Raw genomic sequence first — 17897 nt, 5'->3', positions numbered from 1 at the left:
TTACAAGTGTCCAATTGTTGGACTGCAACAAATCCCGCTATTGATGACTCGGTTGGACGAAAACATGAAATTAGATCATGCCCATTAGAACGTTGTTGTTATGATTTCTGTCAGCTTTTGTTTTAGGTTACTAGTAAAAAGCCCGCAATTTCGCGGGGAAAGAACTATTTTCATTCGATACTGTACTCACCATCATTTAATGAGGGCAGATTGGTAAACACCGTTGTCTGTGTAATTTGGTATATCTTTGGTTGATTTTTCTGTGTGGCCCAATGATATACTTAATAATATATTCCCTCAACTAACCCTATGAAAAAATTAAATCTAGTACCTTTAATTAACCCCAATAGGAAAAACAAACACCCTAGCACTTTAATAATACTTATGAATAACCCTAATAGGAAAAAAAATCATCCGATCTCGAGCTAAACCTAGTAGAAAAAATCATGACAAATTGAATAAATAAACGCCTGACAAAAGATCAAAGGTGAAAATACAAATTTAAAGAATACTGGGGATGTAGGAGCTTTCGGAATGTCTCCCCTTTACTTAACTTATGGAAAAACAAACTTCCTAGCACCTTTAATAAGACTTATGACTAACCTCTCGAGCTAACCCTATAGAAAAAAAAAACAACTCCCGGACTGCTTTGCACTACCTTTCAATATTTAACAAATCAAAGTGGCGGCTGAAAATCAAAACAATGGTCAAATTAAGAAATTCTAAACTTTCACAAATCTATCAAGTTTTGTTCTAGAGTTTTTAAAATACTTCTAGATATAATGACAAATTGAATAAATAAATGCCTGACAAATATCAACGGTGAAAATACAAATTTAAAGAATACCGGGGATGTAGGAGCTTTCGGAATGTCTCCCCTTTACTTAACTTATGGAAAAAACAAACATCCTAGCACCTTTACTAAGACTTATGACTAACCTTAATAGAAAAAGAAATATCCTCGATCTCGAGCTAACCCTAATAGTAAAAAAAGAATCAAAATGGCGACTGAGATACCTTCCTGTGATCAAGTGAATAATATCACTAAGAATGCCACGATTTGCTGAAAAATGCCAACACCCACACACACATGTATACACCACACACAACACACACACAAACACAAACACACACATGCCGGTTTATTCCCGTTTCTATAGCGTGAAACGGACATAGCAATAGCTTGCTATGCTGGTCTTTGGGCGAGACAATAGTCTATTTAAAGTACTAACAAGCCTGGCTACCGAATCGTAATAATCTGTCAAGCCTCAAAGTTGTAACATACAGTGCTTTGATTTTATTATTGACTCATTTTAGGTTTGAATAACTCAACAGTTGTGTAAAATTTCATCAAACGAATCTTTGCCATATGCAGATAAACCATTCAAGTTTTGATTGATACAAGTTTTAACAATGTGCGCCCTTTGGTGGCTGAGCTATGATGTTATCAATGGAAAAAGGTAATTTTGACATAATCGTATTATATTCATGTTTTGTCCGACACAATTCTCGGACGTTAATTTCATTTAACATGTCATTCTAAGGATATCATCTAGGAACAATGCTTTACACTTTTAATGGCTGAAAACAATGAGAACGCTATGATATGTCTATGTCTTAAATGAAAATGTATCATTAACTCGTGTGAGGAGAAAATTTACGCAACACTTTCGAAAAAATCCCCAACTAGGAACACAATTCAATCCTGGTATAACAACTTTATACAAAAGTATAACAAACGCAGCCCTATCCTGAGTGCCTGGAGGGGAGTCATTGATGGCCTATGCTTTTCCAAAGAACCTGGGCCCTAAGGAAGTAAGTTAGTCAATAATAACAACTTTAAAACAAAAGAATCAGACACTGGAGCAGCACCAAAAGAAAGAAAAACCCTCCCGGAAGGCGTAATAAATAAAGTCCGTACGTTATTCAATGAAACACCAAGACAATCATTGAAGCAGGCTACAATATTAGTCCCCAGGCCTGTAAGTACACAGTACACAAAACAGTCCGAAAGAAACTGGGTCTAATCCCCAATATAATTCAATGAAAACATTGTATTCTCAGATGAAGCAGCCATTACGTGACTGGGAATGTAAATATCAAAATATTTGAGCAAACAAAAACCAGATGAAGTTACCGAAGGTCGTCGCAACTCCCCAAAACTCGTAAGTCTGGTGTGCAGTGACCAGGGAAGGAGTGGTCGGCCCTTTCTTTTTGACGACATATGTAAAGAGCAGATTGTTTAGAATCCTGACGACTACTCAATTTTTGTCTTAATAGGATTCAATAGTCAAATGTCACGTCTGCCAAGCAACGAGCAGCTTGGTTCTAAACAAAGAAAATCGAGACTTTGCATTTTTGAGAAGGCCACGAGGAACATGGAGAAGAATTAAAAAGCTGATATACAGAGAAGTGGTAAGACCTGGAATGCGATTAAAAAGTTAGCTCAGGATAGAGAAGGATGGAAACTGTTTGTCTGTGGCCTATACCCTGACCCAGGGTGAAAAAGGCAATGATGATGAAGTGATCAGAATGCATAAAAGTAAAAACAGGATCAGATTAATCATGTTTTTCTCCTCTGGATACACATTTATGCTCGTTGGAGAAGTATTTCATAAGAGTGTCTGCCATTGTTCCGAATGTTTAGAACCAGTTACTAAGTTACACTACGTCATTACGAGGGAATAGACAAAACAGCTGTTGAAGGCTATTAGTTCTGAATTATATATAGTAAATAACCACCGAGAGCTGTACAATAAAGCAATCTTGAATTTTTACGTTGGAAGATTTGAACGAGTTCTCAATACCTGGGAACGACGCGTTTTGGGCCGATTGACATTTCGAATGCAAGAGTTAAGATTGACATTTCAAACGCAAGAGTTATAGAATATTTTATAATACCACGCCAATAACCACATCCATATGCAAACAGATTAATTGTTTTTCTTGTTGTATTTTTGTCATCTGATGTTTTGTTTGAAGCAGAGGGTTGATGTTTGGCAATAACTATATTTTTCATTTTATTCAAGATATTAAGTCCGTGAAGTGACTTGAAATAGCGCTGAGTATAGCTGGCTTTGTTTGAAATATTATTGCTCAAAAGTATGTCAGAAAACATTTGTTTCGCGCAACTACGTGGCAAACACCCCTTCAACCCCCCCCCCCCCGCCCAATGTAGGCTGGCTACCTCTTCCTGTATAGATTGATGAAGAATACGACTCAATCATAAATCTGCAGACGTATGCCTCCAACACTGTGACATTAGTTTTGACTTTATATTTGGATATTTGGATATTGCTTACCTTATTTGTTTGTTTTTTAACGGTAGATTTTGTAAAATATAGGAAACGTTTCGGATCAAGTCACAAAATTAAAATGAATTATCGAAAACGACGAGCCATTACTACAAAGCACACGTACATTTCAATCTTTTGAAGGTCGTATTATTACTTGCTGTTGAACTTATACTCGATAACAAGGATATGTAATGTATATATATATATATATATATAATATATATATATATATATATATATATATATATATATATAGATTATAAAATCAAAAATAATGAAATAATAGTGGTCAACTTTAGGATAAAAGGAGCTATATATACACATTTGAAAGATAATTAAGATTTTTTGACTTCTACAACGTTGTTATCGAGCGTTGCTCTCATCACGATGGATGAGAATATAATATATATATATATATATATATATATATATAATTATAAGGATTTTAATAATGATTAATGATGATTGTTTTAATATGGTCCGACGTGCACTTTTTTTATTGATAACCCAATTTATTATTGTCTCAGTGTTGTAATGGAAATATGCAACAATATTGCCCATTGCAACAATGTTAAACTAGGTTCATTATTGCGTTCGGATGTCAGACCTGCATTTATGTACACGTCAATATCATCATCATCATTGCCTTTTTCACCCTGGGTCAGGGTATAGGCCACAGACAAACAGTTTCCATCCTTTTCTATCCTGAGCTAACTTTGTTTTTATCTCATTCCATGTCTTACCACTTCTCTGTTTATCAGCTTCTTTAATTCTTTTCCATGTTCCTCGTAGCCTTCTCCTTGATCTTCTGCCCTGAGGATTCCAGTCCAATACTTTCTTTGTTATAGTGGAGTCATTCTCTCTAAGCGTGTGTCCAATCCGCCTCCATCGTCTTCTTCCTATTTCCTCTCCCACTGGTGTCTGCTGTGTTCTTTTCCATACTTCTTCATTTTTTATTCTATCCATCCATTTTATTCTGAGTAGCTTACGCATGCACCTGTTTACGAAAATCTGTACCCTCCTTATACATGCCTGTGATGCGTTCCAAGTTTCACATCCATACAGTAGGACAGACTTCACTTATGAGTTGCAAAGTCTTAGCTTTAGTCGAAGGGAGATATCTTAAGTTCTCCAAACTCTGTTCAAAGATGTGAATGCAGCCTGTGCCTTTCCTATTCGTGCTTTCACCTCTGCTTCCGTGCCTACATCCTTGTCAATTATACTCCCGAGATAGCAGAAAGTGTCTATATCTTAGAAACCCTGATAGAGGGATGCACTTTTGATATAAAGGTTAGCTACGAATTAAATAAGTAGCCGCGGACAAATCGGCAATGGGTGGTGGAGGAGAAGAAAACTCGGATACCAAAACCGAGAAGATGGATATCGTGAACCCTGGAAGGCAGTTTATCTAGAAGAAAGAAAACTTTGAAAATAAACTGATATGTGGAGTTGCGCCCCATGTATCTAAATAGCAACCGAAACCCAAATCATGAAGTTACAACCAAAATACACCAGGGATAAATCCCCTGTCCATACCCATCCAGGAACTCAGGCTACTCATGACGTGGAATCCCCAAACCCGCAAGGAAGGACGACACCGATTGCCGAAGTGGTAAAGGATTCTTAAAATGTAAAGAATACAAGCAAGTTGGAATTCTCAACATGAGAACTTTAAAGGAAGAGTACACAAGAAAAGAACTCGCCAATATCTTCAACGAACTCAATATCTCTATACTTGCAATACCAGATCACAAGATTGTTCACACCAAGGAAGACGATATGGTCAAATACTGGGTGTTGGAGAACTGCGCTCTTATCACTACCAGCGCCTGGCGAAACACTCAATGTGCAACTGTAGGAATTTTAGTGAACAAACAAACAGAGAAATCTCTAGCTGAAGTCAGCTATGTCAACATGCGGATAATGGTAGCTACCTTTAATCGAAATCCTAATACAACAGTGATATCAAACTACGCGCCAGTTGAGGGAAGTGTAGACTGCGAGACCCATTATAACAAACTCTCAGAAACCTGCAATAAGATTCCCAAGCACCACTTCCTAATTGAGTGTGGTGATTTCAATGCTCATATTGGTGAAACTGATGCACCATTCACGTACCATGAAAGCACCGATAGCAACGACTCCTAGAACATTCCAACGAAAGTAACCTAGTTATCACAAACACGCTGAGCAGAAAGAAGAAAGGCAAGATATCGTTATACATGTCAGACATGAATGGTAGAAAAACACAGATTGACTGCATCCTAGTGAATAGAAAGTTGAAGAACTCAGTCCACAATGTCGAAGCATTCAGTACCTTCAGTAGCCTAGGAGGAGATCACCGTCTCGTATCTGCCACAATTCGCTTGAGTCTTCGAAAAAGCAAATCAACACCATCAAAAGTGAAGTATGACTGGTCCTCTCTAAGAGGCTCAACTATACAGAACCAGTATACTATAGAGGTGAGGAATAGATTCACAGGACTTTGTTCGGGATAAGAAGATCCAACGGAACGATATGAGAAACTCATAAAAGCAAACCGGGGCATAGCAGAGACTCTAGTACCGAGGAGAACAAAAGTCACGAAAAGATCCACCTCTAATCACCCACTGATTGTTGAAGCTAGAAAGGAATCTCAAGATGTCTTCAACCAACACCAACAAACACCATACTCAGTAAACGAAGAAAGGTGGAGGATGTCAAAACAGAAAATGCAAACTGTCTATAGGGATATAGAAGAACGAGAGCTAGATAGCCTCATCCAGGAAGTAAGAAGGTAAGAAAGCCGACGAGAGAAGCAAAATGGTGAAAGCTGGAAACTGTCACAGTAAAGATTGTTCACAATTATCTTATTAAATTTTCATTTTATTAAGAACTGAATTCATCTCATTCCAGTTATATTTCGGTAGTCTTAGAAAAACGTTACCTTCTAATATTAGATCGTCTTTCCTTTAATAGCCTTTCCTCGAATTAATTTCTAATTAGTGAATACTTTTCGTTCTCCATTCTGTCACGTAGCCGCATATTATTAAATCTGATAAGTCTAACATTCTACACTCACTTCTCTCTACAATCTATGCCGGACGGCCAGCCGCTCCATTCCTCATACATTGATATATTTGAAGATTTTTATCTTTTGGTACTTTGTGGATATGTTATCTCCACCATCAAGACGCCGGAGCTTTTACCTTTGACAGTGCATTCTTCAACACATCAAGGATTAAACCTGAGCGCGCTGTTGAAGAAATAAATAATTGACCCCTTCCCAACTGCCTGGAAGTGGAACCTTACAAACCTGAGCCCGCCGTCAGAGGAATAAATAATCCATCCCTTTCAACTGCCTGGAAACGTAACCTTACAAACCTGATATTATATCATCATAAGTTACGTGATATATTCACATTTCTTTTTGTAACTGCCACAATCACTAATCATCTCATTTAATTAAATTTCATCTTTCTTTTTAATTCATCTTGAACAAATCGTAAATTGTTTTTCATTTAAAGTAACTAGTAAATTCTGGGCCCTTATTCTACATATCTTTATGCATAGTCGAGTAGCTCTTTACTCACTTGAGACAGTGACAGAACTGATAAATAGAATAACTGGTGGGAAAGCAAGTCGACAAGGGATCCTCAAGGGTAAAACAAAATAACAAAGCAGACAGAAATGGTTCTCACACTTCCAAACCTAGACCTAATTCTTCAAGATATCTGTATAGACGAGAGTGACTTTACATGGGATGAGATAAAGAAGACCAAAAAGTCTCTCAGTGATGGAAAACAATCCGGACCTGATGACATCCCACATGAAGTATGGAATTACTGTTTCTTAGATGATATCCTGTTGGAGTTTACAAATGGATTACTATTCAGGATTGAAAAACCAAATCAGTGGTCGAAAATTGATCTTATTCCAGTCCCAAAGGGAGGAGACCTAAGTGATACTTCCAACTACAGGGGAATCAACCTTGCCGCTATAGCTGCCAAACTCGCCAATAAGATGATCCTCAACAGAGTACAGCCAGAGATTGACCCTCACCTACGTTCTTGTCAAAACGGCTTCAGACCAGGAAGATCCACAACTGCTCACCTCCTGGCATTGAGAAGGTTAATATAGGGAGTGAAAAGTCAAAACAAGAAGGCGATCATTCTAAACGTAGACTTTAAGAGGGCCTTTGACTCGATACATCACCCTACCATGATGAAAATTTTAAAAGCATATGGTATACCCCCTAAACTTTTCTCTGCTATTAAAAGAATGCATGAGAACACACGTGCAAATGATTTATTTCCAGAAGGCGAAACTGAGCTGTTTGAGATCAAAGCAGGTGTGCTTCAAGGTGATACATTAGCCCCCTATCTCTTTGCAATTGTCCTGGATTATGTGATGAGAAAGACCTACGCTGGCACGGAGAACGAGCTGGGCTTCACGCTACATAGACAAAGAAGTAGGCGCAATCCAGCTATGATTGTCACGGATCTAGATTTCGCAGATGATCTGGCTCTACTCAACAAGGAGATGGACCAGGAACAAGAAGTCCTCAATAGACTCGAAACTGAGGCTGAACGAGTAGGACTGTTCTGTAATGCTAAGAGGACAATTGTCCAAACCTACAACCAAGAAAGGCCAATTAGCATACAGGCAAAGATTGTAGAATGGCTGAAGGAAGTTGACAGTTTCAAGTACCTTGGAGGTTGGACTCAAAGCAGGTCCTCTGATATTTCTGTCAGAAAAGCATTGGCTTAGAGTGCCTGTCACAAACTCAGGAAAATCTGGAGTTCAAACCTACAGACGGAAATAAAGAAGAGACTGTTCCTGGCAATGGTAGAGTCAGTGCTTCTATATGGAGCAGCGACATGGACTCTAACTAAAGCCCTTGAGATGCAACTGGACGGCTGCTACACCCGTGTGCTGCGGATGGCCTTGAATGTAAGCTGGAAAGAGCACATATCAAATGAAGAGCTCTACAGTGACCTACCCCAAGTGACCTCGAAGATACAAACGAGAAGACTGAGACTTGCGGGCACTGCTGGAGACACAAGGAGGAGATTGCAAACAGTCTTGTGCTATGGGAACCACCTGAGAGAACCAGAAGCAGAGGCAGGCAGAACAAAACTTACATTTGCTGTCTGCTATATGACACAGAAATGGAAAACACCCGGGAGCTGCGTACACTTATGGAGGACAGGACAGAATAGCAAAGACTTGTGGCTCATGTTAGGCGCCCCAAGGGGCGGCCTAAGTAAGTAAGTAAGTAAGTGGTCCTGGGTGTGGGACAAAAAGAGCCAGATCATCTGCAAAATCCAGATCATCAAACTGTGTCCAGGGGGTCTACTGTATCCCATTTCTTCGCCCTTTGGAGGTTTCCTACATTAGCCAATGAATGTCAAGGTTGAACAGGAATGATGAGAGCAAGCATCACTGCTTGACACCAATCTTAATTTTAAAGCTTTCAGTAAGCTGATCTTCATGTACAACCCTGCAAATTGATCCTTCATACATTTTCTTGATGAGGTTTACTATCTTTTCAGGGAGTCCATAATGTGCCATAATTTTCCACAATGTTGCTATGTCAATACTGTCGAAAGCATTCTCGTAATCCAGAAAGTTGACAATAAGAGGAGAGTTCCATTCTATAGACTGTTCCACTATGACTCGCAGAGAGGCGATCTGGTCGGTTGTTGAACGGTTCTTTCATCTGTTGCATTCTTAATTCTCTCTAGAATAATACGGTTGAAAACGTTTCCTGGGATAGACAGAAGAGTGATTCCTCGATAATTATTACAATTACTGAGGTCCTCTTTCTTTGGAAGCTTGACAAGGTGTCCTTCCTTCCAATCCTTTGGGAATATCCCGTCATTCCAGATTCTCTCAAATAGTGGGTGCAGGGCCTCAGCATTTCTTTCAGCATCAACTTTTAGAGCCTCCGGTAGAATCTGGTCTGGTCCAGCAGCTTCTCCCCTTATCATCTTGTTAATGGCACCCACAAACTCTGCTATCGATGATGGATCACAGCTAATTGGTACCGGATTGTATCCAGTGGGTTTCGCATACTCCAAGTATATGCAGCCTGTATCTTCTCATCTCAGTCACAACTTGGGAGCTTTTTCCTTCTTCATACATGGTGCGAACGTTCCACGACACAATTCGAAGCTGCTTGTTTGGCGAAGACGTCATCGGGTCTGCAGAGTCCTTTCAGTTTTGTCTGTTGTCCTTCATAAAATCTGTCATTCTAGAAACTCTTCGGTCGCCCGAGCTAAAAAAAGGATTTGGTCTGTCGTCTGAGTTTCTGTGACGGTTTGAGTTTTACGGAAAGGGGTGTTAACCCTTTGCCAACCCCCAAACTGGAGGACCAGGTGACTCAAAGATGGGAGACTTTCGGCTTTGTTTGTTGTCCTCCATAAATTCTGTCATTTCAGAAACTCTTCGGTCGCCCAAGCTAAAAAAAGGATTTGGTCTGTCGTCTGAGTTTCTGTGACGGTTTGAGTTTTACGGAAAGGGGTGTTAACCCTTTGCCAACCCCCAAACTGGAGGACCAGGTGACTCAAAGTTGGGGGAATCACACACCATTTGTCGCCTTTTGCGACACGCTGACTTGGCGTTGGGCTATTCTTGACCCTTTCAGTTGAGAGACCCCGGACACCACACGTCAAATAATCTTATGGAAATATCAGTAAAATAACAAATATAATTTAACAATTTGATGACGTAATTTCATTAACTGTGTATAAAAACACCAAGAAAATATAAATACACAATTGAACTGAAAAAAAGTTTTAACAGCGCCCAGTTGATCGTGGGTGGATTACGAGATTAATTCATTCCACCGGAAGTAACCTTTGTATCAGAAAGACAAAGAGACGAGACTCTCTGTATAGTATAGTTTTCATTGTTTAAATTCAAAATGTATACTTTTAGCAAATATTTCTTTTAGAATTATTAAAATAGATAGAAATAACAGTGATGAAATGGAAAGGAATGTTCAATTCAATTACGAAGACAGATCATGTCAGGTGTATGTCAAAGAACAGTTTTAGGCCCATTTCTTTTTTGATCTACATCAGCAGTGACACGCCGAGTAAAGTATCAAAAGGATAGAAAATTCGACTTTTTGAGGACGATAGCCTCGTTTATAGGGAAATTCAAACATCAAAAGCTTACAATACACTTCAAGATCTTGACAGGCTACAATCATGGGAGAAAGAATGGAAAATGCCGAGGAAATGGCAGCTAGTTCGTGTCACGAACAAAAAGAAAATAAGTTTAGATTATTATATACACCAAGAATAATTGGAGACAACGCAATAATCTGAATGTCTTGGATTTACTTGACATCAAAATTTCTTGGCTGGACTACATCGATAAAGTTTGAAAAAGGGACATTACAAAACTTAAGAAGAAATGTACAAAGTTGTCCAAGGAACATCGGAAAAGGTGTGGAGCGGGAACTTGTACCAATAATGATGAGAATAATAGGGTATCAAGAAGTGCCAGAAGAAAAAAAGACAAAAAATTGTCAAGGGATCAGTGCCATACTCAAGATCCAATTGACACGACAACATCCGCCTGGCCGAGAGGGAGAGAGAGAAAGAGAGAGAGAGAGAGAGAGATAGAGAGAGAGAGAGAGGACAGAGAGTGGTCGTACAACCGACTTAGCTAACCAGCCACACAAAGAATAGTTCAATTTAATACTAATCATGCACCCCCTCTACTTTCGACTTCTGTGGGGACCACAAAAAAAGTACTTAAAAGTATTAATGGCCAACTGTCTAACTAACCCCGCGAACTTTATATATTGGGCTAGCAAATTATCTCTATGAAACAAGATAAGGAAACATATAAACATATAGGACACACATGGAATAGCTCCAATATTGGGTTGAATAAAATTCAGAAAGATTCCGCTCCACACCTTTTCTGAGTAGTTCTTATAGTTCTTGTTGTATCGGATATTTGAGATTCATACTTCTTGTTTTCTTTGACTGCATCTGATTTGGTCATGGAGATTTTGAACCTCAAGGCCAATCTTTTTTCAACACTTTCATATCAATGTCTTGCACCATTTAAGAGATGATGTTAGAAATCGGCGACGGTTTTAGAGATTATGAATTTGTTTTTTTACACCACGAAAACGCCCTTCCACACTCAGCTTTAATGTCCCAGTAATGTTATCCCTCAAAGAACACGAAAACCATTAATTATGCAAATCGTATCCTGACTTAGCACTAGGTGCATTTTTCTTTTCTAGTAACTAAAATTAGCCTATAGGATATAGATTTGATGGCATTGTTAGTGACCGTAAGAGAATGCAGATGGCATCCCGTTCTCTTTAGAATTGTTGGAATCAATGTGACAACTCGAAATTGGACTTTTACATGTCTTAATGAAGACTAATCCACTTAGAGAGTATTTTTGTTTAATGAGACTGTACGGTTAAAGACTGAACTCAGCTCGTAGCATCCTCTATGTTTAAAAGACTAAAGCCAAAAGTGTGTTTTATTTTGTAAATAATAAGGAGGTAATTGAAGTGAACATCAGCGGCTTGGAATTGACGCTCCATATAATAAGGATATGGCTTATCACACGTCAATTGTGACTCAATTTTATAAACAGATAAAGCTGCCACACCCAATGGTGCATGTCTTCTTCCTATTAGTCTGCTTCATGGCTCTGAAGGTACACGTTTGATTCTTGTTTTGAAAGAAAACGATCAAACTAATCACTTAGAAATAACAAAAGCTGATTTTATATAAAATTCATAGTCGACAATATAACTCAACATCTCAAAAAACAATAAGTATGAGGAGACGGTATGATGATACAAGTCGATTAGAACGGACAGCATATTATACGTTGGTTTGATCGTATTTCCATTACAACAACAAGCCCATAACAGTTAGGGTTATCAGCCCTGTAAATTAGTACACGTCATAATGATCCAAATCATCACTTAGCTAATGATTAATAACATTAAACTTATTGGATTATTATTTATCTTAAGCATCTTATAAAATAATGTTAATTCTTTTCTTTAACAATTTATATATTTTAATTTATTTATATATATATATATATATATATATATATATATATATATATATATATATATATAATGCAAAATTTCACTCACATTTTTTTGGCCGAGACGACTCGTTTCTGTGTTTTTTACACTTCTTCAGTCGGCGTAATCCATTGTAATGTCCGTAGAAAAGTTCCTACTCCAAACTAAAGTTGTTTCGTTGTGTAGTGGTGATTAGTGTTGATGTGTATTGTGATGTGCTCTCATGTTTATATTATGAGTGTGTGTGTGTGTGTGTATGCGTGTAGGTGTGTTGTGTGTTGTGTGTGCATGTGTGTGTGATATTGTAGCGGAATGTGGTTGCAGCGGGGGGGGGGGAGGCGCGGGGGGGGGGAGGGAAGAGGGGGAGGAGGGGTGTAATGGGGTCGGGAGGGGGGGGGGAAGGGGGGGAAGGGGGAGGGGAGGAAAGGGGGGGGGAAGGGTTATTTGGCCTTTTGCGTTTTGAGCTTGAATTTGTTAGAGTGTCTGCACATTGTCATCAGTTCAGATCTTTTGTTTAAGGTGCTATTGTTTCTGTAGTTGAACATGAAACAGATCATTACCAACCACAACAGACAAATCATATCCGAACCCAACAACACAAATACAAATAAAGACAACTGTAACTGCAGAAAGAAAGACAATTGCCCTCTTAAAGGAAACTGCCAAAAAAGCGCCATAGTCTACAAAGCCACCATAACCACTGATAACACCGCAGCACAATACATCGGCAGCACAGAACCCCCATTCAAAACACGATACAACAACCACAAAGCCTCCATAACACATGAAAGCAAAGCAAAAAGCACCAAATTAGCAATGCACTATTGGGAACAAATAACCACACAAAAAACACCAACAATAACCTGGGAGGTCGTCAAGCAAAGCAGCCCTACAGATGCGGTGCTAGAAAATGCAATTTATGCCTGACAGAGAAACTGGAGATTTTACTACACAACTACAGAAACAATAGCACCTTAAACAAAAGATCTGAACTGATGACAATGTGCAGACACTCTAACAAATTCAAGCTCAAAACGCAAAAGGCCAAATAACCCTCCCCCCCCCCTTCCCCCCCCCCTCAGTAGGTAAAACACTCGCTTCTTAAGTAGACGGAGATCAATCTAGTGTGAAGTCGAAATTCTTTTACTTTTACTGATCCCTATGTCCACCCAGCAGTATTTGCGACAGATATTTGTCCTATCAAAGAGCAGTAACACCGAGAAATGAAAACAAACAAACAAACAAACAAAACAAACTTTGGCTTATTAAAATGATTTTTATTTTATTCTTTTTTTTCATTTTTATTTTTGTAATCAGCGCGTTTAGATAAAGCACAACATTATTATTATTATTATTATTATTATTATTATTATTATTATTATTATTATTATTATTATTATTATTATTATTATTATTATTATTATTATTATTATTATTATTATTATTATTATTATTATTATTATTATTATTATTATTATTATTATTATTATTATTATTATTATATATGATGATGACGATGATGATGATGATGATGATGATGATGATGATGATGATGATGATGATGATGATGATGATATGATTATTATTTATTATTATATTATTATTATTATTATTATTATTATTATTTTATTATTATTATTATTATTATTATTATTATTATTATTATTATTATTATTATTATTATTATTATTATTTTTATTATTATTATTATGACAATAACAAACTTGTTCATACTTGTTGCTATAGAAATATATAGTTATATTCCAAATACCCGTACTTCCTTCGAATCTTATATCTGCTCGAGCTATACCTCTTCCCAACAGGATATCAAATTCACACCGTCCAAGGTCGTGGACTTGATTGCCAACTCAAATAATCTCTACAATCTTCATTACAGATAAATCAACCCTCGTCGATTTGATGGTCAACCCAAATGACGGCTGCAACCTCTATAACTAGATTAATAAACCTTCATCGATTTGGTGGTCAACTCAAATAAATTTTACAACCTTCATAACAGTTTATGCTACCCTCGTCAATATTACAATCAACCAAAATAACTGTAACAACCTCCATAACCAGATTACCAAACCTTCATCGACTTGATTATCAGCTCAAATTCTCTTGTAACCTTCACAAACATGCATTGACTTGAGAGTCAATCCAACTAACCTTCACAACCATTATAACATATTAACACATCTTAACGAATTTGATACTCAACATAATAGCCCTTTATAAACCTCTCTGACAAACAATTTATGGACTTGACAGTTAACAAGCATACCATAAACTTTGTAAATTTTATAAACAGACGAAACAAACTTTATAGACCTGAGAGTCAAGCCTTGCAACATTTATAATCAGTTTAACGAATCTTTATTACTTGATAATAACCTTAGCAACCACTTTGAGATTTAATCTATTACTGATTTTATAAATTAGCATAAAATGACTTGTTTGGATCAGATTGACGGGAATAATAAATGTAATGACAGCTATGGTCGGAACAGTTCCAGTATTAACTCCTATGAAGATGTGTTTCCGCCAATAGTCCCTGACATGGTTCTTTGGTGGCTTAGGATGATTTTTATTCTTCCTGTGAATTTTTTAATTTCTTTGTTTGGATTTATCGCCAATATTATAAACATTATTGTTTTCATCAAATTGGGCGTTAAAGACCCAGCAAACGTGAGTTTTTTGGGTCTGTCTATTTCCGACTTTTTTGTTTGTTTGACCAAATTATGGCCCAATATTTGTGATTTCCCTCTTCTTAATCAGTTAGACTTACCTTTCGATACAAAAAACATCAACTATCTCTTTTTCGAGTGGCCACATTTAGCATTTAATAGAATAACTCCAACTATTACTGCATTTATCACAATAGAGCGTTGTCTGTGTGTCATTTATCCATTAAACATAAAAGAACTCGTAACAACCACAAGAGTGACTATCATTATAGTATTCATCTACGTTTTGAATATTGCTCTTGTAGCACCTACATATTTCGTTGCTTACTACGATTGGGTCTTCTTTCCTAAGAAAAACAGAACTCTTTATACAATAGTGTTCAGGAAATCTAGAGCTAAGGTCATAGTTTCCGCTTATTTCATACGGGGAGTTGCTTTACCTCTACTCGCAATGACAGCAACCATTATTTCTACTTGTGTCCTTGTATACAGCTTAAAGAAGAACTCTAAATGGAGGGGAAAAGCAACGGGCAGATCAACCCAACAATCTATTAACTCACGGCCAACATCGGAGACCTCATCGTCTAGATCATCATCTCAGAATGAGACTTCATCACGTGATACGCGAGTATCTAGCATGGTGGTAATAATTGCCATTTTTTATATTATTACCTACTTTCCCTCAGTGTTTACAGCGCTTTTGACAATTTTCTTTCCCGAAACAAGAAAAGGCGGTTCTCAGGATAATGTATTGCGCCTATGCTTATTCATGACCCACCTCTTAGATACGTTCAATGCATTTGTCAATATTTTCATCTATCATAAACTGAGTACAAAATACAGGACCATGTTTCAACAAATTTTTAATTGTGCTTCAAGTCATTTGAAATTTTTAAAAAACCAAAGACTTGTCAACAAAAAGGACATTAAACCCTGTAAACATTGAGATCACTGACATTGTTATTAATAGCGATAGTAGACGTGGTAGTAAAAGTACTGATTTAACATTTCTCTATTTGACAGAGGAATTCGAGTGTATTGTGTGATCGGTGACTGATGTGTTAAAAAGCCCTATGAAAGGACTGGGCTTTGGAGGAAGATGATGCTATGTTTTGTTTTTAATGGTTTTACTTGTAACATAGAAAGGGCATTTCGGCGCCAGTAAAAACTAAGAACATGGGATGGTCAAAAGTTCTAGAATTAATTACAAATAAAGCACTCAAGATAAAGTAAGACAAACCATACAACAATGCATAATAGAGAGATTATTTCAAATTTAAAAAATATCATCTCGCAAAACTATCTATACATTTGACTATTTCCCTCTCCACAAGTAATCTCATTCAGAGACAAAGACAGGAAGCAAGTTGAAAAGTTGAAAAACAGATATAGGGGAATAGAAGACACAGCAACTACTTGCCTGTCCGCTATGGGAGGTCAGTAACCCCACCCAGAAGATGATGCTATGAACCGAGATGCATGGAGAAGTGTCATTCTTTACGGCAACCCTGAAAAATGCCGGGTAAGTCGACAGAAGATGATGTGATCGCTGACTGCAAAAATCATAACACTGATGCGGATTTCAAATATATATCATCAAAATTATACGTAATTAAAATCAATTTTATACTGTCGTTAAGTTCACAATTTATTGCTTTATTCATCAGACATGTTGATGAGACATTATGCTTGTTAGTTAGTTAAATTTTAATTTGTGCTGAAATGAACGTTACATAATTGTCTTATTGTTGTCCTTTATCGAAAATACACAAATGGGTTAGTGGGCTGGGTCTTTTTACTCAAAAACTGTCTAGTGTATGGCAAGAATGTTTTGCGTATCTATTTCATATAAAGAATATCAAACAAAAATAATTTTCCCATTTGAAAACAATACAATTTGAAGATTTTGCTTAATTACGCCATGTCAATAACCATAAACTTTTGCGTTATTGATTCCAATTTACAGATGCCTTACATCTGGTGGCATCGATTTAAATTGTTTAAACCAATAACATGATTATAACACAAGCGGTCATTAATGCATGTTTGCTTGACTCGTTTATGTAACTCTAATAAAGACAACAAAAGAGGTGTTATAATATTATTAATGACTACTAGTAAAAAAGCCCGCAATTTCGCGGGGAAAGAACTATTTTCATTCGATACTCCATCATTTAATGAGGACAGATTAGTAAACAACGTTGTCTGATTTTTCTGTGTGGCCCAATATTATATTTGATAATATATTCCCTCTACTAACCCCAAGAAAAAAAATAAACCTATTACCTTTAATTAACCCTAATAGGAAAAACAAACACCCTAGCACTTTAATAAGACTTATGACTAACCCTAATAGGAAAAAAAATCATCCGATCTCGAGCTAACCCTAATAGAAAAATCATGTCAAATTGAATAAATAAACGCCTGACATAAGATCAAAGGTGAAAATACAAATTTAAAGAATACTGGGGATGTAGGAGCTTTCGGGATGTCTCCCTTTTACTTAACTTATGGAAAAACAAACACCCTAGCACCTTTAATAAGACTTATGACTAACCTCTCGAGCTAACCCTAATAGAAAAAACAACTCTCGGACTGCTTTGCACTTGCTTTCAATACTTAATAAATCAAAATGGCGGCCGAAAATCAAAACAATGGTCAAATTAGGAAATTTTAAAATTTTACAAATCTATCAAGGTTTGTTCTAGAGTTTTTAAAATAATTCTATATGATGACAAATTGAATAAATAAATGCCTGACAAAATATCAACGGTTTAAATACAAATTTAAAGAATACTGGGGATGTAGGAGTTTTCGGAATGACTCCCCTTTACTTCACTTATGGAA

General features: G+C 37.0%; 2 protein-coding genes across 3 annotated transcripts in view; both read left to right on the top strand.

Annotated features, from left to right (window-relative positions):
* LOC144956812 (uncharacterized) overlaps window positions 1-16684 on the top strand; it is a 17396-nt gene extending 712 nt beyond the window's left edge. The window contains exon 2 of one of the 2 annotated variants that reach the window (XM_078887548.1): window positions 14258-16684. In XM_078887548.1, the coding sequence (XP_078743674.1) occupies window positions 14812-15996 (1185 nt within the window). In that variant the 5' untranslated portion in view covers window positions 14258-14811 and the 3' untranslated portion in view covers window positions 15997-16684. The remainder of the gene's footprint in view (window positions 1-14257) is intronic. The other variant, XM_078887547.1, reaches the window with a different exon arrangement.
* On the top strand, window positions 4959-5444 carry LOC144956352 (uncharacterized). The gene has a single exon (XM_078886850.1). It carries the CDS (start codon window positions 4959-4961, stop codon window positions 5442-5444), a length of 486 nt encoding a protein of 161 aa, XP_078742976.1.
* Window positions 16685-17897: the final 1213 nt, after the last annotated feature.

Source organism: Berghia stephanieae, chromosome 11, assembly GCF_034508935.2.
Source record: "Berghia stephanieae isolate SIO BIC M18660-M18661 chromosome 11, UCSD_Bste_1.3, whole genome shotgun sequence".
In the NCBI taxonomy this organism is placed as follows: Eukaryota; Metazoa; Mollusca; class Gastropoda; order Nudibranchia; family Aeolidiidae; genus Berghia; species Berghia stephanieae.
This window is presented reverse-complemented; position numbering and strand designations above follow the sequence as displayed.